General features: G+C 36.8%; 1 protein-coding gene across 1 annotated transcript; it reads left to right on the top strand.

The window, feature by feature from the left end:
* Positions 1-15,629: 15,629 nt before the first annotated feature.
* On the top strand, positions 15,630-16,932 carry LOC149266664 (uncharacterized). The gene is made up of 3 exons (XM_089408950.1): positions 15,630-15,934; positions 16,071-16,272; positions 16,367-16,932. Exons 1-3 carry the CDS (start codon positions 15,686-15,688, stop codon positions 16,930-16,932), a joined length of 1,017 nt encoding a protein of 338 aa, XP_089265076.1. The 5' UTR covers positions 15,630-15,685.
* The last annotated feature ends 8,012 nt before the right edge of the window (positions 16,933-24,944 follow it).

The raw sequence follows: 24,944 nt of genomic DNA, 5'->3' as shown, positions 1-24,944 counted from the left end.
TGTAATATTCTTTCTACTATAAAAAGTCTACAGTGGAGCACATAAGGAGGCAAAGGACCCTTTCAAAGAGGATTTGAAGCCTACATTAATTCTACAACTATCTTGAGCTATTGAATTGTAAATCTATTTATTTTGATTAGCAATGAAGTAACTTTCATTTTTTGTTGACTCTTGTGCTTTATATTATGGGAGACATGTTGTTTCTTAATATCCTTTCTATTGCATGAGATAGAGCAAGGAATAGTTTATTTGTGCATGGATTTCTCGATTTTTCATTTTGTTTATCACTAAAGTTACACAATTGTTAAGTTGGTAATTTTGGTATTATCTGGTAACAAAGAACTAAGCACAAATAGTAGATTGGCAACTCAACTTGGGATGAAACCATTGTTTTTATCCTTGGTTGTGTGTTTGCTTTATTAGGATTTTATGGTAATGCATTTTTCCTCACACTTATTTGAATGGGAATTCTTAGAATCATATATTTTAAGAAAATAATTTTGGTAGGAAAGGAAATCCCTAAATTATTAATGTCAAATCATTATGTTTTGGAATTATGTATTTTAGGAAAATAGTTTCACTAAGGAATGAAATCTCTAAATGCTCAGTGTTAATCATTATTGTTCTTTTTTGCTAGTCTTTGGATCTCATATAAGATTTCACCTGCCATCATTTAGGCCATATATATGGATTTTATTGGTTGTATATCTTTCAAGTGTTCCTTTAATGAAGTTGGAAAATTTCCCCTCTTCATTGAAATAACAAGAAATTTTCATTTTCAATACTTGACATAGTCTATACTTCATCTTTGCTCCTTTATTTCCAACATTATTTTAACTTCCATTTTAAGTAATATTTGTATTTGTTGTACATGCCCCGAGTGAAAAGAAAAAATACCAAAAGAAAATAATTAATTCATGATAGCAACTTCAACCTTGAAAGTAACAATTTACTCAAACCAACTATAATTCCTCATTGATCAAAATAATATTTTAGGTGGGCCAGGCTTGTAGGGATCAACATCCAAATATTTCCACAACCTTATATATTAGAACCCAATTTTGAAATTTGGAAATAAGAAAGCTCTTACACTGTATAATGTTGGATAATTTCAAAGTTGGGACCAAAGATTTGATTGAGACACTTAGTTCTTTCATACTAAATATCCCTCCATTATTTGATTTCATATTGAAGGCATGTTATGCTATTGAATGTATCCATGAATGAGTAACTTAGTGGACTTTGGCTAGGTTCCTACCTACGTGGATCTCATAGGAGGGAGGAAAATAGAGATTGATAATTGCTGGGCATTGGGGACTTCACCCAATGAAATTTAGTACTAATCTCTTTTGTACCTTAACTTACTCTATTGGTTAAGCTCATCTCTCATCAATTTGAATGTTTGAAAGAAACTTGCTAAACTCCTTACTCATTAATCACAATGAAACTCACTGTAATTTATTGATATATGTTTGGATAAATATTTATTGTATTCTTACATTTTTTTGATGTACTAACACCCTTATGTTAGTGAGCATTTTTTTTTAATCTTTTAGGGTGAATTTTATTTCTTTGACAACTTAATTAATTGGAAAACATTACATCCAAATTTCACATAATTCGTATTTAGTAATTTGTTGAATTATTTAGCATACCATTTTCCTTTCGTTGTCCTTAGGAGATATTACTTTGTTGATGAAACTTTATCACTTAGTCAAGACTACACATATAGTCTCACTTAGAAATTATTGTATACTTAGGGGTCTTTGTTATTTTCTTGGTATCTCTAGATGTGTTATTTATTTTATGAAATCCATGAGAATAAAAAAAAATTGTCCTCCATCCTTACTAGTTCACCTTTGAGTTTTTCTAATTTTAGTTCTTTCAAATCTCTCCTCATCTGATTTTATTGTGTCTACCCCACTAGTGCTTCTAGTCAACAATATGACTAGAAGAAATGAAAATATGAAAACTAACATGAATTATAGACATATCCTTCCATTTATGGATAATTTCAATCTCCCAAATTTGAATAAGATCACTAATCATCCCATCCAATATGACCCTACTTGTCTTGTCTTGCAAACTGAACCTCCATTAGATAGCCCAAAATTTGAAGCATTGGATAGAGAAGATTCATATAACCACATATTCCCCTTCCACTTATGTTGTTCCTTGAACTATATCATTGATGAATCTATATTTTTAAACTTGTTTCAATGCACCCATTACAGATTTGTGGTGAAATGGTATATTAAACAACTCATAGGGTCACATCCTAATTTTGTATCCCTAGCAACAAAAATTCCAAAACTTTTTTAAATTTCCCATTCAATATGGTGAGGGAGTTAAAAACATTATTTCATGTAATCAAAATATGACTACTCATTTTATGAACTATATCCATAAAAGGTGTTGAAGAAAGAGCTTAGGATCAATAACATGTCATTAAGGTAAAAAACACAAGTTAGATCTTATGAAGGCTAAGTAAGAAGGTGAGGCCTATGCTCTCTCTCTTCTTCTATATTATAACATGCAAGTACAAAGAAAATGCACTCAATATGGAGTTTCGATGTGCATTGTGGCTTAAATCATTACTATAGGATCTTCTATTTCCTCTCTCATTCTTTAGCATCCTATTCCTAGATGCTATACTTTGTTATAGAATAATAAACTATTCAATAAGAATGAATCATTTTCCTTTCATAGTGACCCAATATTTAACGATCCATGGTTAGGTTTAGGATTTTTGCATGCCTCCATCCTTAATTAATATTAGGCTTTTGGCCCTTTAAAGTCTTTCTGAAATTCCACATATGGCTATCTACACATATCATAGTATTTACAGAATAGGTCAACTTGCGAGAGGTGTAATCTTTACATATGAAATGTTATGAATAATTGTTTGTACCATGAAGTGGCTATTACACCTTGATTTCAATAATAAATGTTCAATTGCAATCCAAAAAAATCATTAGAATTTATTTATTTTCCAAAAGAGTATTTTCATTATAATATATTTTTCTTTTTGGGGCAATTTGAAATTGATAGTGGAATTGTGGGGTGATAAAAAACTTAGAGGAAGAAATGAAACTAAGAGAGTTGAAATATATATATATATATATATATATATATATATATATATATATATTTATTTATTTTTTTTTTTTTTTTTTTTTTTTTTTTCTTTTCTATTGTCCATCATAAACCTACATTGGATTTAATTTTCAAAATATTTGTTACACTACTAACCTCATTGACCTTTTAAGTTAGCAAAACTATGGTGATATAGGTATCATTTTCTCACTTACTTTTGAGCATAGAAATAAAATGTTAAAAAATTCTCTTACTTTTTTAAAGTAGGATAGACCATATAAATCTTAATGGATGTTAATCATCATCATCACCATCATTTTTAAATTAATTTTGTATAAAAATAGATTACAAAAGATTTATTACACTTAGAATTTGATTTATTTATTCTAACATCTGATGATAAAAAGTCATCGTAATAATAACAAAATGATTGAGAAGGAAATAATCTGACAGCAATGACGAAGCCTGAGTAATTATCTATTTATATCTATATCGAGCCCATGGCCAGCAAAAGGGATCCTCCAAGTAGGAGGACACCACCCATGCGGTATGAAGAGGAGACTGTGGTGGCCCCGTTTGTTGACGACGATGGTGTTTGCACTGAAGGCGGGTTAGCTGCCGATGATGGGGAAGGCGCTCCGGCAGTTGGTGTCACGCCCCTACACCTGCAGTAGTCTTCTGTTATGAAACCAGCTCAAGAAAAGATAGAAAAGATAGATCAACGCCTTAGAATTCAGCCTCTTCGAGGGGGAAACCTCCTTTACATTACATAAATGAACAATTCTTGGATGATACAAATGAAAAACCTCCTTTCTATATATAGGAGTCTAAGGAGTCACAATATAATCCAGCCGACCTAACAATAATAATATAAAGCCACAAAAATAACAATAGAGGGATTCTATGGGGCACAGAAATAACAATATGGGGGTAATAGGGGCACAACAATATAAATAAGGGGTATAACTACAATAGTAATGGGGTAATCACTAGTATTATAGGGACCCAACATGCCCCTCTCCTTCAAAAAAGTGTTGTCCTCAACGCTTGAGTAGTTTTGGATACTTCTGCATAAAATTCTCATCCTCCCATGTGGAATCTTCAGCGGATAAGTTCTTCCACTTGATAAGATACTCTGAAATTGATCGATTTCGTAGCTGTCGAGTTCTTGTTTCTGTGACTGCTTCCGGTTCCAATATAATTTTTCCTTCCTCGTCAAGTTCTGGCAATATTGTTTGAATTGGGAGCTTGTCACCTATAACCTTCTTTAAACATGAAACATGGAAAACTGGGTGCAATCGAGAAGCTGCAGGAAGCTCCAATTTGTATGCCATAGTACCAATCTTTTGCAACACCTTGTACGGACCATAATACTTTGGTGATAATTTATTATCCTTCTTAGCTTGCTTTAGGGACATTTGCTTATATGGTTGTAGCCGTAGGAATACCCAATCACCTACATCAAAACTTCTTTCACTGCGATGTTGATCTGCCTGTTGTTTCATTCTATTTTGTGCCAACACGAGGTTATCCTTTAAGAGTTGGAGGACTTGTTGTTGATGTTCGATGTGATGTTCCACTGCCTGAACCTTAGAATTTTCTCTTAAATATGATGTGATGGATGGTGGTTGATACCCATAAAGTGCCATAAATGGGGTCATTTTTGTTGCTGTATGGAAGGAAGTGTTATACCACCATTCAGCCAGAGGCAACCATTTGACCCATTGTGTCTGTTTATCAGATACAAAGCAACGAAGATATCCTTCCAAACATTTGTTTACTATCTCAGTTTGCCCATCAGATTGAGGATGATAAGATGAGCTATGAGCTAACTGAGTACCAAGACAAGAAAATAATTCTGTCCAAAAATTTCCAGTGAAAATGGGATCTCTGTCACTTACAATAATCTTTGGGTTTCCATGTAGCTTTTGAACTGTTTCCATAAATGCAGTAGAAACTGTACTGGCTTTAAATGGATGTGATAATGCACAAAAGTGTGCATACTTGGTAAGTCTGTCAACTACCACCATGATGACACTCTTTCCCTCAGACTTGGGTAAACCTGTGATAAAATCCATTGAAACCTCCTCCCAACGTTGGCTTGGAATGGATAAAGGTTGTAATAGACCCGGTGTCTTAATTGTTTCAACTTTATTTTGTTGGCAAACCAAACATTCCGCCACAAACTTTTGAATATCTGATTTAAGGCCATCCCAAAAAAATTCCTTCTTAACCCTGTGGTAAGTTTTTAAAAATCCTGAGTGCCCTCCTAAGGGAGAAGTGTGCAATTCCATAAGAATCTTTTGTTTTAGCTGGGAATTCTTACAGAGGTATAAGCGATCTTTGTACCATAACGAATCATTTTGCCAGCTAAATGTATCAGAAGTACTGGAATCTTGTTGTAGCTTTCGAATAAGTGCCCACACTTCTTCGTCATTCTTCCATTCCTCCCTTGCTTCGTTTATCCAATCTGGTTGGATAATAGAAATGGCACACAACAATGCTTCCACATCCTCATCCTTTCTTGAGAGTGCATCTGCCACCACATTTTGCTTCCCTTTTTTGTAGATGATTTCAAAGTCATAACCCAACATCTTTGTGACCCACTTTTGTTGCTCTTCAGAGGATAATCTTTGTTCTAAAAAGTATTTAAGGCTATCATGATCCGTTTTTACCTTGAAGTGTCTTCCCATTAGGTAGGGTCGCCATTTCTTAAGTGCATGGAGTATTGCCAACATTTCCTTCTCATAAATAGCTTTGCTTAAAAACTTTCCCTTGATTGGACGACTTTCAAAAGCAATGGGTCTTTCATCTTGCATTAGAACAACACCAATTCCATTTCCTGAAGCATCACATTCCACAATAAAGGTTTTTGTGAAGTCCGGTGTAGCTAAGACCGGTGCTTGGCACATTGCCTCTTTAAGATGTTCAAAGGCCTTTGTTGCTTCCGGAGTCCATGAAAATGAATCTTTCTTCAATAATGTTGTTAGAGGTGCTGCTATTCTCCCATAATTCTTAACAAACTTGCGATAATACCCTGTCAACCCAAGAAATCCTCGCAGATGCTTTATGGATGTGGGGATTTTCCATTCCTTAATGGCTTTAATTTTGCTAGGGTCTACCTTAACTCCTTCATGAGATACAATATGACCCAAATATTCCACCTCCTGGACTCCAAAGAAACATTTGGATCTTTTTGCATATAATTGTTTCTCCTCCAATAGTTGTAGCACCCTGTCAACATGTTCAACATGATCCTTCCAAGACTTGCTGTAGATTAGTATATCATCAAAAAATACTAACACAAATTTTCTAAGGAATGGTTTGAAAATTGAATTCATCAAACCTTGAAATGTTGAAGGTGCATTGGTAAGGCCAAAAGGCATGACCAAAAATTCATAATGACCCTCATGAGTTCTAAATGCCGTTTTCGGAATGTCTTCAATCTTCATTCTGATTTGATGATATCCCGAACGAAGATCCAACTTGGTGAAGTAAATTGATCCATGCAATTCATCCAGTAATTCATCAATGACAGGAATGGGGAACTTATCTTTAATAGTGAGCTTGTTGAGCTCCCTATAATCTGGACACATGCGCCATGATCCATCCTTCTTGTGCACCAATACTACTGGAGCTGAGAAAGAACTTTGACTCGGTTGAATTATACCAGCCTCTAGCATTTCTGCAACCATACGTTCAATTTCACTTTTTTGGACATAGGGATATCTGTACGGCCTGATGTTTGGAGGAACACTTCCTGGAATCAGATGAATAGCATGATCATGATCACGCATAGGTGGGAGACCTTTGGGAGTCTCAAATACCTTGGAATGATTGTCCAGGACTTTTTGGAGATCTGGAGAAATAGATGATTCCAATGTGGAAACATCTAGCGAACATAATTGTGCAATTACACCTCTTTGCTCCTTTTTTAGAAGCTTTGTCATACCATTAGAGCTGATTATCTTTCCTGGTTTCCCTGCAATACCCCTTAATTCAACTTCCTTTCCTTCCGTAGAAAATTTGATGAAAAGTTCTTGAAAATTAAAAGCTATTGTACCCAAGGATTGTAGCCATTGGACTCCTAGTACAACATCAGCACCTCCCATTGGAATGGAAAGCATTGGGCTAGTCAATACATATTCTCCCATGGATAGCTTGATATTATGGCACTTTCCAGAGCAATTTATTGTTCCTCCATTTGCAATCATCACTTGACACTCTGGTGCTGGATATAGGAAGCAATTCAATTCTTTTGCTACCCTACAATGAATAAAATTGTGGGTGCTTCCTGAATCAATCAACACTATTACCTTTTTCTTCTTGATTTGTCCTTCTATCTTGATGGTTTGAGGAGTGGTAATTCCCGCCAATGCATTACAAGATATGGTCGGATTTATTTGTTCTTCATCTAGGCTTTGTTCCTGGAGTATATCTTCTTCTTTTGACCTTTCTTGCTCCTTTTCTTCTTCCTCTTCACAATCTATGTAGAATAATTTCTTCTCAGCACACTTATGACCTTTAGTGTATTTGCTATCACAACTGTAACAAAGCCCTTTTGCTCTTTTTTCTTCCAATTGTTGTGGTGTCAACCTTATAGGTTGTGGAAGACTAGGGCAACAACACTTCCGTCTTTATAGTTGTGAGTGGTATGCTTCCTGGTTGCCATAATTTTGCTTTCCATTTTTCTTGCTAACCTGAATGCCTTCTCTAATGAATCAGGTTCCCAAAGGCGAACATCATGTTGGATATTATCCTTTAAAGACCCTATGAACACATCAATCCTATGCTCCTCTGGAATATCTTTTACCCTTATGTTCAATTTTTGGAACTCCTCAATGTGCTCCATTATTGAACCCTTTTGTTTGAGACTTATCAATTGGCTAAAAAAAGTGTTGCTTTTTGTATCCTCATAATGTGCTATCAATTCTTCCGTAAAAATTGCCCAAGTGATAAATTGTTTACGAGAACAAAGCCATTGATACCATACAAACTGATTTGGTTCCAAATATACAGTTGCCATACGTACCTTTTGTGTGTTTTGCACATTATTGAGATCGAAGAATTGCTCCATCTGTAATATCCATGTGGCGGGATCCTTGCCATCAAACTTCCTCATATCGATTTTTGGAATATGGTGATTCTTCGATCCAACATTAGCGTCTATGGAATCATGATTAACATTTCTTTTGTTCTCATCATGAGTTTCCTTTACTACCTTTTCACCATTAGTGACCCTTTCTTGTAGCAACTTCTTCAATTCTTCCATGTCTGTCTTCAAATCTATCTTCAAATCTGCCATGTCTCTCTTCAAATCTGTCTTCAATCATCCATCTTAGCTTCCATGCCCTTTATCTTAGATTCCACGCCATTTACCTTAGATTCCACGCCACTTATCTTAGCTTCCACGCCATTTATCTTAGCATCTGTTAGCTTTTGTGAGCGTGACATTTGTTGCACTTGTTCTTGTAATTTTGATATATCATGTAGCATTTCTTCCTCTTCTTCATGAGTCATGCTAGAGCTTTCAGGTTCCTTACTAGGTGTTTGCATTTTCTTTCCTCGGGGCATCAGTTACCGATAATAATGCTTTACTATGCCCTTTGAATTCGTTAAACCAAGCTTACACAAAAATAAAAAAAAAAAACTACACACCTTTTTTCACTTTATAGAAGCCTGATATTGAATCTGATGTATCTCTGTAATTTTGGATCATCTAGTTCTGAAATTGCTACCTGTAGTAGCCTTCTGTGTCCTCTTTCCAATGCCACAAGTCTGAGCCAAATTGGATTCTCCAAGGAAGAGTTATGTGAAATCTCCCACAGTGACTTGCTTTTAGACTGGTTCAGTAGAGCGAACTTGTATGATGTGCCACGAGTCACTGTTTCAACCTTTGAACCTGTTTTGAATGTAATTCAGGAGTCTGCAAAAAGACCAACTTCCTCAGATCATATCTCCGCAAATATCGCGCGAAAAGCTCTGAAATTCGGACCCAAGGTTCAGCGCGATTTCTTCTCAAATGGGTTTTTTTTTGGCTTCTGAAACGTCACAGAAAAAAAGTTATAGCGAAAATGCCACGATGACCTGTTTGGAGCAGCGAAACCCTAGAATCCAAAGCTCTGATACCAAATGTTATGAAACCAGCTCAAGAAAAGATAGAAAAGATAGATCAACGCCTTAGAATTCAGCCTCTTCGAGGGGGCAACCTCCTTTACATTACATAAATGAACAATTCTTGGATGATACAAATGACAAAACCTCCTTTCTATATATAGGAGTCTAAGGAGTCACAATATAATCCAGTCGACCTAACAATAATAATATAAAGCCACAAAAATAACAATAGAGGGATTCTATGGGGCACAAAAATAACAATATGGGGGTAATAGGGGCACAACAATATAAATAAGGGGTATAACTACAATAGTAATGGGGTAATCACTAGTATTATAGGGACCCAACATCTTCCAACCACTTATAGCGAGGTGCGACACCACCGAACACTTTATTTCACCAATACTAACATTCGTGGACTACGCCTACTTCCATTTTAACATTACTTAGCTTGTGTTTCGCAACCAAGTAAACTTGCAATTATCCTTTATACTTAATGAAGCCCATACTCATTCATTATCCATAGCAATTATAACAAGAACAACAACAATTGCAACAAGTATAAAGGGGAGGGGCAACTCCCGAACAAGTCTGCCCGAAAATATATTATAATCAGTCTTTCTTTAATAATACAATACAGGTAATGCTTGGCAAGCTCCAACCCAATACTTAGAATAATTTACAACATAGGCAACCAGCCTTTTACAACAATGTGCACCCTTGCACAAAGAGTAGTACTCACTCGAGCCACTTAATCCTCTTCACCAAGTCCTGCACAAATCTGCACATATACCGAACCTCGGGCACACCTTGCCCACACCCCAACCGACACAAGACAAGTCCAAAACTGCACCTTAGATAGTGCGCATGAGCTATGCGCAGCTCCTATCCAAATCTGCGCAGTTTTCACTTTACCCCTTCCTCTTATGCGTAGAGAAGTGATGAGTTTCGATTGTTGAAATGAGCCTCAAGGCTCATACATATATACACTTCATGCGTTGGCTTTACATGGGGTGTGCAGCCCCTTGGCCGATCCCAACATACGCCCACAACACCACTTCAAGTCGGCTTGCAGGGTTTTAGTTCATCGCATATATATTCGTTCAACACTTAGTCGCATTCTAAGTGTCTCCCTTTCATCGCACATGTCGTCGCATTATGTCCGCAGCTCCGTCGCATTGTCGTTTCGTGCGTGCCGGCGCGCCTGCATGCCCGCCCGTGCCCTCATGCACGAAGACTCGCCAGTGCCCATCGCACCCGCAACTCGAAGGCCTTACATCCTCCTCCACCTGAAATCGTTGTCGTCCTCGACAACATACCATCCCGGTAGCCATCCACCAAGATCATCATCATCCATGATGTTGACTCCTCCACACAAAGCAAACATCCTTGCAACATGTGTAGAGTCTCATCTCCATCATATCTCGACTTAGTGACCAACTACCACCAAGCTCACCATACCAAGGCATGTACCTCAATGGTATGCTCTCCATCAGATATCATCTCGATCCATGATCATCGACCCTTCTGCCACAATCTCCACTGCAACATCTCGTGCCGACCTCATCATGTGTCCCCATGTGAACCTCTGTCATGATACTCCAACAAAATGCTAACACATCTCTGCACACTTCGCGACCCCATGTCTGAACTAGTTGGGTAGCTAATCCAACTGTCACGCTCAAATCATGAGAGTGAACATCCTCATGCCATCATCAGTTGTTCCTCAAACATCTGCCACATCCTTGACTCATCAAGAATTCATCTCCTTAATCCATGCTCAGGTCCATGGAAACTCCATCCCATCTGCAACATGTCGTGATGCTTGATTCCAAGCCATCCCTGCACCATCAATCATACCTGCTCTAACATGTCTTAAGGACTCACTGCCAAGAGCAGCTAACAATGAGCCACATCTTCTTCATCCATCTAAGAAGATGTAGAGGGAGTAGAGCTTGAAGGCTCTCCCTCACTAATCAACTCAATCCATCTGTCAGGATCCTCAATCTCCATCCTTTGTAGATAAGCAACCCGGTCTTTCTTCTGGGCATCCGGCCTCACATATACCTCCTCCTCATCATCATCATCTTCCACCAACTCTAGCCTCCTTGATAGATCCGAGATGCTATCTGAAAGTGATGTAATGACCAATGACTGCTCAGTAAGCTTTGCCTCAACAGTAGACAATCGCTTACTCATGTCTCCCATTCTTTTCTCATCCTCCGTTTGCATCACTCCTAGTTTACAATCAGGCCTTGTCACACCAATGGTTGGCACACCAATGGGTACATCTTCCCTTCCATCATAAATGCAGAGCTTCTTTAAATGTGGAACGATCATAGCATCAAATTGTTTCATGAACTCCATCCCCAATACAGCTTCATAGTCATCAATCCGCACTATAGTGAAGTCCACCTTCCCGGTCCATTCACTAAGTGTAGTGTCCACCCTCTCAGCTATACCAAGAATCTCAATAGGAGGAGAATTCACTGTCTTCATTTGTGCCTTTGCCGGTACAAATTTCAGCCCAATTCTTCTCGTAGTATCTTCACCCATGAAGTTGTGAGAAGCCCCACTATCCACCATAGTGAGCACATCGGTACCTCCAACCTTCATTCAAACATACTCCAACTTGTTCCTTTCAGGATCCCTCCTAGAGACCTCTTCCGTAGTAGCAGAAGCACCAAGTATCTGCATCATCCCCACAGAAGCACCTTCATTCATCACATCAGATTGTGCAATAGTAGCCACCTTTGGTTTAGAAGGACAATTCTTCACCGTGTGTGGTCCAACACATATCCAACACTTCAAGGCTTTCTTCGTCTTCGAACTATCATCCGATTTCGAAGCATCATCCTTCTTCTTATCTTTCGATTTATCGGACTTCTTCTTCCTATCATCAGAAGTCTCATCATAATGCTCCACCAACCTATCAACAGCAGCAAAAGCTTCTTCAAGTGTCCTAATCTTCTGCCTCTTCACTTCATTGCATGCCCAAGGCTTCAACCCAATAATGAAGTTGAACACCTTGTCCCTCTCCGCCATGTCAGGAAGTTCCAGAGCTGCACTTGCAAACTCCCGCTGATATGCTTGTAGGCTTCCGGTCTTCTTTATGTACTTAATCTTCGTCCTTGCTTCCCATGTTTCATCCTAAGGACTAAAATGAGTCTACAAAGCCTTCTTCATGTCATCCCACGAAGTGATGTCATCTTCGCCACCACATCTTAGCATCCTTTGTTAAGAACTGAGCAGCTACCTTAACCTTTGTCTCATCATCAGATAAACCCAACTGTTCCAAGTATTGCTCCATGTCCCATAGAAAGTTTCCAAGATTCTTTGCATTCCTTGTGCCATCATAAGATTCTGGTTCTTTGACCTTCACATGAGGCACTCCTCCACCTGAGTTATGCCTCACGGCCTTCTTCAACACCACTATCTCATCCTTGGCTTCGTCAAGAGTTTTCTTCAAGTTCACGATCTCAGCAAGACCCTGATCTCTTGCTTCTTCAACTCCTTGACCCTTACTTCAAGTTGTGTACACATAAGATCAGTGTACTCATACTGTGTCCGTAGTTCATCATGTTGTGTTCGGAGTTCATCGAGCTCTTCCTTTGTCTTGAAGTTGGCCTCTTGTTCTTTAGCAAACAAGTCCATCTTCTTATCCCAAGAAGTCTCCATATCGTCCATCTTTTCCAACACCTTTTCAATGAACCCAATAGTAGTATCCTTCATAACGTGACTAGACCCAACCTGAGATTCGACTACCATTTCTAACAGCGTCTTTCTCCTTTGCAATCTAGTTTCGACCATCCAACAGCTTCATCAAGTCTCCTGCAGTGAGAACCAACCCTTGTTCCACTTGTGTGAAACGGTTTCCTTCACCTGCAAGTACTTGTCACGAGCAACCCTGCTCAACAGCTCCAAACCAAAGTCTTGTTATGACCTGTCAAGTGTATACCGGCTTCAATGCTTCAACACCTGAACCTGTTCACAAGATTCAACCTGTCACGCGCAAACCTTGCTCACCAGCTCTAGACCGAGCTCTGATACCACATGTCACGCCCCTACACCTGCGGTAGTCTTCCAACCGCTTATAGCGAGGTGCGGCACCACCGAACGCTTTCTTTTCACCAATACTAACATTCGTGGACTACGCCTACTTCCACTTTAACATTACTTAGCTTGTGTTTCGCAACCAAGTAAACTTGCAATTATCCTTTATACTTAATGAAGCCCATACTCATTCATTATCCATAGCAATTATAACAAGAACAACAACAATTGCAACAAGTATAAAGGGGAGGGGCAACTCCCGAACAAGTCTGCCCGACAATATATTATAATCAGTCTTTCTTCAATAATACAATACAAGTAATGCTTGGCAAGCTCCAACCCAATACTTAGAATAATTTACAACATAGGCAACCAACCTTTTACAACACATGTGCACCCTTGCACAAAGAGTAGTACTCACCCGAGCCACTTAATCCTCTTCACCAAGTCCTGCACAAATCTACACATATACCGAACCTCAGGCACACCTTGCCCACACTCCCAACTGACACAAGAAAAGTCCAAAACCGCACCTTAGATAGTGTGCATGAGCTATGCGTAGCTCCTATCCAAATTTGCGCAGTTTTAACTTTACCCCTTCCTCTTATGCGTAGAGAAGTGATGAGTTTCGATTGTTGAAATGAGCCTCAAGGCTCATACATATATACACTTCATGCGTTGGCTTTACATGGGGTGTGCAGCCCCTTGGCCGACCCCAACATATGCCCACAACACCACTTCAAGTGGGCTTGCAAGCTTTTAGTTCATCGCATATATATTCATTCAACACTTAGTCGCATTCTAAGTGTCTCCCTTTCGTCGCACATATCGTCGCATTATGTCCGTAGCTCCGTCGCATTGTCGTTTCGTGCATGCCCGCGTGCCCGCCTGTGCGCCCCCCCGTGCCCTCGTGCACGAAGACACGCCGAGGCCCATCGCACCCGCAACTCGAAGGCCTTACAGTTGGCATCGCAGGAGCGGTGGAAGATGGGGAAGGCGAACCAACAGTTGGTGCAGTGGGAGAGGCCGATGATGGCGACGGCGATTGGACAATTGATGTTCGAGAATGGACGGGTGAGGGGGATGGCACTGTTCCGTTCTTCTTTGAAGTGGAGGCGGCGCCGACAGTGACAGTGAGCTTCATGCCGGCTGAGCAGTGACCCGTGATTCCGCAGATGTAATACTTGGCGCCCGTGCTGTCCAACGTAATGGTGTCGTTTCCACGGGTGTGTGTTGCCAAGGGATTAGTGGTGAGGCACCCATCGTACCCGCCTTGTTCACCACCAACGTATTGTGCGTGCCCGGCGTGTATTTGAACAATGCATTAGATTCATTCAATCATCACTCATCAATATCTTCATTAGGTGCAACAGTATCATCAAATATCAGCATTGGCTTTTTGCTATAATTTGTGTTTTTACATACCGAGTTTGTCGCCCACAACGAATGTTTTGCCAGAAGCCCAGGTATTATAGTTGACTCCCAGATTCCACTGTGCGGTGTCACCGATGGTGTAGTCTGTAGCCAAACAATTAAATGGAAAAATCGTCATCGCTACTGCCACAACAACTACAATCCATAGTCCCTGCCACCCCATATCTTCCGCTAAAATCACTGCCAATATCCGCCATCGAAACAAAGAAATTAGCAAGCTATACATCGAAATTTCTAAGAAGATACATCACAAGGTCACTGCGTTCTACAATCAAAACTACCAGATTAGAGAACAATACAGAGGGGCATAATTAAACAATAGTCCATGCAGGCAATATCATTGAAGAAAGATCAAAGAGCATACAATATTAAATGTCGTGAAGTGTCAAAGTGATTTTGATGGTGTAGCCGCTGCAGGTTCCAAGGTAGCTCTTTGGATGAAGTAAACAAAGTATTTGTGCTTCAATTTATCGAATGAGAAGATTGGACATATAAGATCCTGAGAACAAAAAGATTGAATATATAGGACTCTCGACGCGGTTCGTAACCTGCATGGAAGACTACCAAACCCATCCATGTCAATAGTCATCCATCCATCAATATATTTAGGCGGATAGGCCTTCCTATGCATCAACTTCTTCATCAACACTTTTACCCTGCTCCGTTCGATCAAGGGAGACACTTTCAACTGTTGATTTGTTTTGACTGCTTTTTCCAAATATCGGTTGAGTTGCCTTATTTTCACCTCCGATTTTCGCTGTGCAATGAAAGAAGATTGGTTGAGTTGCCTTCTTTTCATCTCCGAGTTCTTGGCTCCATGGCATTGCTGCATGGGAAAAAAATCAATTATCTTCGATTTTCTCCACCACATTCATTCACCCCACAACGGAAAGGAATGACACTCTGCCCTCTTGCTCTCTACTCCCCGCTGGCTTTTGCATTTCTTACCATCATATTTGTCTTCCCAAATTGCTTATAATTCGCAATGCCTGCATTCTCTGTGCGCCGCAGTGTTGATGAGATTCAACCAGAGAGAGGAAACAGTAGCAGCGGAACCGAAAACGAATACGAGACCGACTCAGCGTGCCTCGGGGATATGGTTGCACGATTTATGGAGGAATCAGGCGCAAGCGCAAAAGCAGAGGACCTATCTCCCCTCACTCAAACCATGGATACCAACATCACGGAGGATTGCCAAAATTTTGTTCAACAACGACAGTTTGAGATACTTCAGGTATATTATACATCAAACCCTGAAATTTTCCTCTTCAATCTGACTTTTGTATTGCCTGCTTTTAATATTAATATATATTGCTATATTGGGTATGTTCTTCGACATTCTGAACTGAAAAGATTGGAATATTTCCCAGGGCATTATATCTTGCGGTTGTGCTACAGAGTTGACCCTGCTGGCCGAAACAGCTAAGTGTCTGGAAATAGCCAGGAAACTGCAGCAACAACCACAAGCAGAATGCCTCAAAAAGTCCGTGATGTGCCATCTTAGAAGTGTGGGATATGATGCAGCAATCTGCAAATCGCACCCCAACGATAATAGTAGAAGCTTTCCTTCTGGTTAGTGGGTCTCTTTGGCTGCCAAATTTTTTAATTTTCAAATATATGCTTTCATGAATTCTTCTTGATTAAAGAGATGGGAATTCTTGTGCAGGTAACTATGAATACTTGGATGTGATATTGAAGAGCACAAAATCAGGCAGAAGTGTTCGTTTGTTTGTGGACTTGGATTTCAGAATGCAGTTTGAGATAGCGAGACCCACTAGGGAATACAACGCCCTCCTTGAGTTGCTTCCCAACATATATGTTGGGAGGGGTGATAAATTGCAATCCATTGTAAAGATAATGTGCGAAGGTGTGAAGAATTCGTTGAAGAAGACTGGGATGCACCTCGCCCCATGGAGAAAATACAAATACATGCACTCCATGTGGTTGGGCTCCTACAAGAGAACTGCAACCTGCAACTGTGAGGATGATCATGTACATGATACCTACAAGAGCAACATGGCCATCACTGACTCCTGTTCTGTTGCAGAGTTGATGGGTATGGGGTTCAAAGGAATTAGCGCCACGCATGTTTGGAATCCTATTCATGCTGTAGGCAATGTTGAAGTTATAGAGGAATACTTAAATTGGGGTTCTCCCACAGCAGTCCTATCATGTAAGCCATGTGCAGGAAAGTTGATTAGATCCACACTCTCTTGCGCATCCATCATGTAATCCATGTGCAGGAAATTATTTTTGTTTTGGAAACCATGTAATCTATGCATCAAGAGAAATTATTTATGTTCATTGTGGATGGTGTGTGATTGCATTTTTTTATCTATTGTTTGTATTTTAATCTAATGGTTTCGAATATTATATTTTGATTTTCTAATCGCAATATACAATTATGGTTTACAATGGAATATATTGGGAGGGGATAGTCATGGTGGTTATTGCCTTGGTCACTAGCAAGTTTCGTATATCCTTGGCCATCTATAGAGGTTTCCTAATTTTGGGTAATTAACTTACTCTAAAATGAAATAAGACATTCAATGTGTTCCTTGTAATATAGATATAAACAAAACATCTAAAGAAAAGTAATTGCACAATGATCCAATCCAAGAAAACAAGGTTTTCTAAAAACCAATTAACTCTTCTAGAAAAATTCAACAATTTCAATTTAATAATCCTATCGGACTCTCTTTGTACTTTTTGAGACAATTGCTAGTAGATATACACAGCCAAGTCACCACCGACCTACAAAATCTCTATGGCAAGGCCCAAGAGGCCGCGTGGCTCACAATTCCCACGAGTAAAGCTCCGATTCCCTTACTTCCTAATCAGCTTTAATGGCTAAAGGAATCTCTGGAAAAAAGACGGACAGCCACTTTGCTTTGAATACGTCTTCGTGCGATAATTCATTTACCGGTATAGTTTCGGAAGGTTCCTACGTATGCCTCGTCACAATAGTTTGAAGATTTTTTGTACCTACTTTCACACGTTATCTATGTTATAATATTTGAAGAACATGTCAACCAATGGCAACAATGCACGCGTTGTCAAGAAATGGTGACTACACTCTTTTGCAAATGGGTCAACAACACTTTTCTTTCCTAATTTTTTGGTTACACATTCAGATTATAGAACACGTCTTGATTTTGACGTCTTCCACCACCTAATTTGTTCTTTGTGAAAATGTTTTTCTATATTTTTTCATTGTGTAATAGTTGTTTAGGATTTTAAGGTGGGAGGTCTAGAGTATCATTTTTTCTCATAGATACATGTAGTTTGCTCTCGTCTCTATGTTCTTTCATTTTAATTCAATTATATAAAAAAATACATTTTCCAAAGATATACGTTGACTAAGTGTAGTAAGGTGATCATAATCTATTTTTCTTTGTACTCAAATTCAATTTGGAAAAAAAAATATCACAATTTAATATATATAATTTTTATTAATATTTTAATAAATAATTAAAAATCTATTATATTTAAATAATGTAATATATATGGTTGAAATATATCACTTTCACTTATTGGAAGGTTGAGGAGAAATAATGAGTTATGATCCAGTTCTTCTATTCATTTTCAGAACATTTAGATAACTTCATATGAGGTCTATCATGCTCAGAGTTATGATCCAGTTCTTCCATGCATTTTCAGAACGTATAGATAACTTCATCTGAGGTCTATCATGCTCAGGGGGCTATGTTATCAAATATTTTTCTTTATGTTTTATATTTATTTCCACTCATTCTTTTTTAAACTAGTGTATTTACTATTTATGAGTGGAAAGAAATGTATATCAGCCTTGTTGTAGCCTTTATTGATAATCTTTTAGCTATTGTTGCATGAGGACATTCTCACAATGACATGTATATAGTGACTTGAGGCATGGACCAACAATGTATGGGCTTATATATTCAGTTTATTACAGCTATGTATTTGTCATTGATTCATCATTTTATGTTGGTGGAGGGTCTAGTCATTAGTAGATTGAGTCATTATGTTAGTATTCATGTTTTGAAGGAGTTTCGTGGATTTGTTTTGTAGCCACATGTATGGGCTAATGTTGATGTAACAATCATAATATGCCATTGAGTCATTCGTCCATAGGAGATGATCATAGTAGCCATGTATTTACTAATATATTCATGTAAAATGCTCATGAAGGCATGCCTAATGTTGGGTTATGTTTGTTGGGTTTTGACCTCATTGGATGGGAAAAGAGGTTGATGTTGGCCATTGATGTTGCTGCAATGTAGTTTCTATGGAGAAGTGTTGGTTGATGTATCATGTGCACATTGTTACATGCAGTTATTCATTATGATGTCTATTCATGCTTGTATGGTTACCTTGTGTTGGAATATTGATGTTGCTGCTAGTGGTTGATTGGTGTGACATGCTGCTCCAAATGTTGCTTGGATGTTCATATGCTTCTTACTGCTGATATGGTGAGTATGGTCATTGTTGATATCATGGGGGCTTCACTAGGGGAGAAATATAATACCACGTGTATTCATATTGGGGGATATATATTGAGGAAAAAATGACATAATATTTTCAGAATATAATAGGGGGTAAAGGGGTTTTACATTGACAAGTATAAAAAATGGAATTCAAAGTTAATGAAAAAAATATAAAGGGGTATAAAAAATGTTAATGAAAAAATTGATGCCTACAATATCTAGTGAAAGTAGGGGTTATTTAAATTGGGAATGTGTATTGGGTTCGTATTGGTAGGGGGTTAAATAATGTGATTTTTAGAGGTCTTTTCCAATATGTAGTCAAATTAAGGGTATTGTTTAGTATACCATTAACGCACGTGATATGTCGAAGGTTAATTGATTGAAGCCCCCATGGTTGATATGCATCATATTTCAGCCATGTAGATATCAGTTACTCTAATGTTTGTGTTTTAGTTTTTGTTGCCTTATTAGAGGATGATGGTGTAGAGATTATGTATGGTTTCCATCAATTCCAAAGGGGGAGAATGTTTTAATTATGGCATGCATGGTTCCAACTAGCTGATTTTGGCATTGGTTTGTGATGGTAACTAGCTTACGTTGGCATTGATTTCAACCTTTTATGTCAACCTTTAATGATGTAGCTTGTTGGTAGAATCGTGGTCATGGAGGAGTTATCTTTTGTTAGCATGTGCTAACATGTGAATTGATGTTCATTTTTGTGATTCCTTGTTATAAATTGATTGGAGGCATGGGAGATGTTGCTATAGGTGACATAGATGATGTATTAGGTATCCCTCGTGTTGTTGAGTTGGCACACTAGATGAGTTGGCATACTAGGTCTTCATCTAGGTCTTCATGATTATGCTCATGGAGATGACTTGTTGGAATGATGGTTTGGCCTCATGATGATGACAAGGATGTTGTAGAGGTGCTACAAAATTTGTTCAGATGTGGTGTAGCTTGTGAAGATGTCATAGGAGAGAAAATGACTTGTTGGCAGACAAGTTAACCTTTGTTTATTATCCTTTTAGGTCAATTTCACATCGACACTTGCGAGACTTATTTTATCCATTTTCAAAGGTGCCAAAGGTTATGATAGAGGTTTGAAGGCATGTTCAGGACCTAGAGAAGGTGACCAAGCCACTCAAAGAGGATTTGGGCTGAATTTTTATCGTTTTCCTCATGTTTTCCCCAATCACACCCATCGGAAGGCTTGTGCCTGTGCTTGAAAGGCTCCAATCACAATAATACAAGCTTGTGCATGAAGTTGTAACCTAGATTAGCTAGTTTTATGTGTGTAGTTGAAATTTCATGAAAATGTCTTCGGATTCCTCACGCAAATTAGATGTAATTTGGCATGGAAATTTCCAGAGGCTTCTAGATTAAGTTGTAAATGTCAAGAATGGTTTTGAAAGGTCCTCCAATGATGTAAACACATTTAGTGCATAAGTAGTGGTGATATTGGATTAACTTCGTCAACTTTGTGCACTCTTGATCCTAGTGCTTTCACCCAACACATTTTATATACATCATTTTGGAGCTGAGTATAGGTTGTTTCAGAGTGGGAGTTGATGAGAAAAGGATGAATAGAGAAGGAATTATTCAAACCTAGTTGATATCATAGATACTTTATGTAGATGCAAAAATGGCATTGTTGTGGTAGAAGTCTAAAGCAGTGCATCACTATTCAGATCAGATTCATGGCTATTGTAGAAAATTTTATTTGGAGGATTTGAAGTAAATTTTATGTTGCTAGATGATTGTATTATTGATGGTTACATTTGTGACACTATTTGTTGGAGTTGACAGCATGTTATTTGTGGTTCTTTTGGTTTATTTTTTATGGTCTCTTTCTATTGGAGATTGGATTGCAGAGCTGAGTCTAGTTGAGAAGAGAGTCTTTGGTCCAATATGAAAGTAGTTGAAACTTGGTCTGCATAGTGTAGAGGAGCAGTGACTTCATGAGTGTGAAGCAATGATTTGCAAACTTCAATGAAAGGAACAATTTTTCCATCCAATCGAAGCTGGATAGTTCAACCAGAGTTGGGAAAGGATCATTGATCGTGGTGGCCTTCAATGGAAGGTAGTCTATAGAACTATGTGAGAACAGAGTTTTCCGAGCTCATCAGTAGAATCGATTCTCCTGACTGATTTTTTGCTGTCATATTTTATGTGAGGTCGAGTATTTAGGTTGATGGGAGTCAACTAAATATGTAAAATAAAAATTGTTTGACATAATAGAGATTCAAAGTAGTGCAACAACAACAAGAGTGGTTTTTCTCCCAGAAGGGTTTCCAGTAGATATATTGTGTCTTATGTGTGATGATGTGATTGTGTGCATTTTTATTTTCTATGTTATTTCTTATGACTTTTAGTTTCTTCTCATATGGCACACATCTTATGATTTACCTAGGAATACTTCTTTATACCACCTAGTAATATTCTTTCTACCGTCAAAATTATAGAGTGGGGCACAGAAGGAGGAAAAGGATCTACTCAAAGAGGCTTTAATGCCTACATTACTTTTGCAAGTATCTTGAGGTGTTCAATTGTAAATCTATTTATTTCGATTAGCAATGAAGTAACCTAAATTTGTTGTTGTATCATATTATTTAGGTTATGGGTGTCATTATGTTTAAATCATTTATAATGCATAAGATAGAGAAAGCAATAGTTTATTTGTGCATGGATTTCTATCCTTTTCATTTTGTCTATCACTATTGTGACACAATTATTAAGTAGGTAATTTTCGTACTATCTAGTAACAAAGAACTAATAGTAGATTGACAACTCAACTTGGGATGAAACCCTTCATTTTATCCTTGGTTGTGTGTGTGCTTCATTACGATTTTATGGTAATGTATTTTTCCTCACGCTTATTTGAATGGGAATTCTTCAAGTCCTACATTTTAATGAAATACTTGTGGTAAGAAAGGAAATCCCTAGATTGTTAATATCAATCATTATTGTTTGGAATGATATATTTTAGGAAAATAATCTCTCTAGAATGAAATATCTATGTGCTCAGTCCTAATCATTATTGTTCGATTTTCCTAGTCTTTGGATTTCATATAATATTTCACATGACATCCTTTAGGTTATATATATATATATATATATATATATATATATATATATATATATATATATATCATTGGTTGGATATTGGAGAATTTCCCCTCTTTGAAATAAAAGGAAAATTTTACTTCCATAGTTTGGATTCCATCTTTGCTATTTTATTTCAAATATTATTTTATGTCCCATTTTATGTAATATTTTGGTTTTTTTTATAGATTCCCCAAGTGAAAATAAATAATACCTAAAACAAATAATTAATTAAGTACACCAACTTCAGTGCTAAAAGAAACAATTTAATCAAACCAACTATAGTTCCTCACTTATCAAAAGAATATTTTGGTTCGGCTAGGGTGGTAAGGATAGGCATCCAAATATTTTCCATAAACTTGTACATTGAAACATAATTTTTTATATTTATAGTATGTAAAATCCTATATATTGGATGTGGTTTAGAATATATTTGGAAATAAGAAGGATCTTACATTGTATGATGTCCAATAATGTTAAAGTTGGGACCAAATTTTGGATTGAATCTCTTAGTTCTTTCACACTAAATATCCCTCAATTATTCGATTTCATATTGAAGGCATGGTAAGCTAGTGCATTTATTCATGAATGAGTATCTTAGTGGAATTTGACTAGGTTCCTACCTAGGTGTCTCTCATAAGGGGGAGGGAACTAGAGATTGATAATTTTTTGGGGATTAGGGACTCGCCCCAATGGCCTTCATAGCTAATATCTTTTGTACTTTCACTTACTCTATTAGTAAATCTCATTTCCCATCTATTTGAGTATTTGAAAGGGACTTGTTGACCTCTTTACTCAATAATCACAATAAAACTCAAATAATTTATTGATAAATGTTTGTAAGAATATATTTTTTATTCTTACATTTTTTTTTTGGTAATAACACCCTTAGGTTAGCTAGTTTTTTCTACTTTATCTTTTAGGATGATTTTTGTTTCTTTGAACACTTAATTAATCAAAAGACATGGCATCCACAATTCACATAATTTTTGTTTAGTAATTTGTTGAATTATTTAACTTACTGTTTTCCATTCATTGTCTTTAGGATATAATACTTTGATGACGAAAATTTATCACTTAGTCAGGACTACACCTACATTCTCACATAAAAATTATTGTGTTCTTAGTGGACTTTCTGATTCTCTTGGTATCGCTATATTTGTTATTTCTTTTATGAAATCTACCAGAATAAAACATAATCATCCTCCACCCCCTACTATTTCACCTTTGAGTTTGTCTAATTCAAGTTCCTTCAAGTTGGTTTTGTCCTCATTCGATTCCATTGTGTTGACCCCCACTAGTGCTTTTAGTCAACATGGCTATTAAGAATGCAAATATGAAAACTAAAATGAATTGCATATCTAACCTTCCATTTATGGATAAAATCAATATTCCAAATTTGATTAAGATCACCCATGATCCCATCTAGTATGACCTTACCTGGTTTGTCATGCATACATAATCTTCACTTCTTTCATTTCATAAATGATAACATTGATAATTCTATATTTTTAAACTTCTTTCAGTGCAATCTTAATAGAGTTGTTGTGAAATCGCATATTAGACAACTCATAAGAGCATACAGAATCTCCACTTCTTTCATTCCTTAAATGATAACATTGATAATTCTATATTTTAAACTTCTTTCAGTGAAATCTTAATAGAGTTGTTGTGAAATGGCATATTAGACAACTCATAAGGTTATTATCAATTTTAAATCAATTTCCACAAAATTAAAATATAAGAAATTTAGACTTGGAGTTTAATTTTTTTTATTCAACATAGTATAACATTTTCAATAAATTTAATTTATTTATATTTTGAAAATTATGTTTTAAATATAGAAAAATTACTATTTCATTAAAATAGATTATATCAAATTCTAATAAAAAACAAAAAATATATATGAAGCTTACTTCATTCTTATGAGAAATACTATTATTTTTTTGAAGTTATTAAGATAGAAGAATTGACCAATGAAAAATGTTATTTTTATTTTTATTTATTTTTTAAAATAGAAAATTTATTTTAGAAATAACCAAAAATAATATTTAAAAGACCAGATTTATAAATTGATATTTATCAAATAAATTAGGCTCATAATTACTAAATTTAGATATTTAATGAGAATAGGATTTTACTTTATACATTGGGTTCGACTTACTTTTAAAAAATATCTTACCTAAATATTGATACCACCAAATACCACACTATCTAATATCATTTCATTAATCGAGTTAAGTCTTCCGTTTAGATTCCGTTTTTACCTAAAGCATGAACTGAATATTTGAATTAACATTCATGCAAAGTTGCTACTTTACATGTAGATTATGTAGATTTTGAGTCCACATAAATATATGTGTGGGGATGGATGGTAATCCCTTTATGTTATTTTTATATTTATTGAATTTACTGAATATTTCAAAATTTACAATTTAGTAAAATTTACAAATAACTATTTAACATCCAAACATGATATATTGAAATATAAGAGATAACCGCTTATAAATGATTATTTTTCCGGCCTATAGTCCCATACATACTTATATATTTATATAAAGATCGCAACCTATGAATAAGTATTTAACATTCAAACATGTGATAAATAAAAATATAAGGGATAACAGCAAATAAATGACTATTTATCCTGCCTACAGTCCCAGAAAAACAATA

The sequence above is a fragment of the Pinus tabuliformis genome, chromosome 6 (genome assembly GCF_031772625.1).
Source record: "Pinus tabuliformis cultivar Carrire ecotype Pingquan chromosome 6, CPIR1, whole genome shotgun sequence".
In the NCBI taxonomy this organism is placed as follows: domain Eukaryota; kingdom Viridiplantae; phylum Streptophyta; class Pinopsida; order Pinales; family Pinaceae; genus Pinus; species Pinus tabuliformis.
Note: the sequence above shows the minus strand (reverse complement) of the source record. Positions and strands in the feature narration are given on the sequence as shown.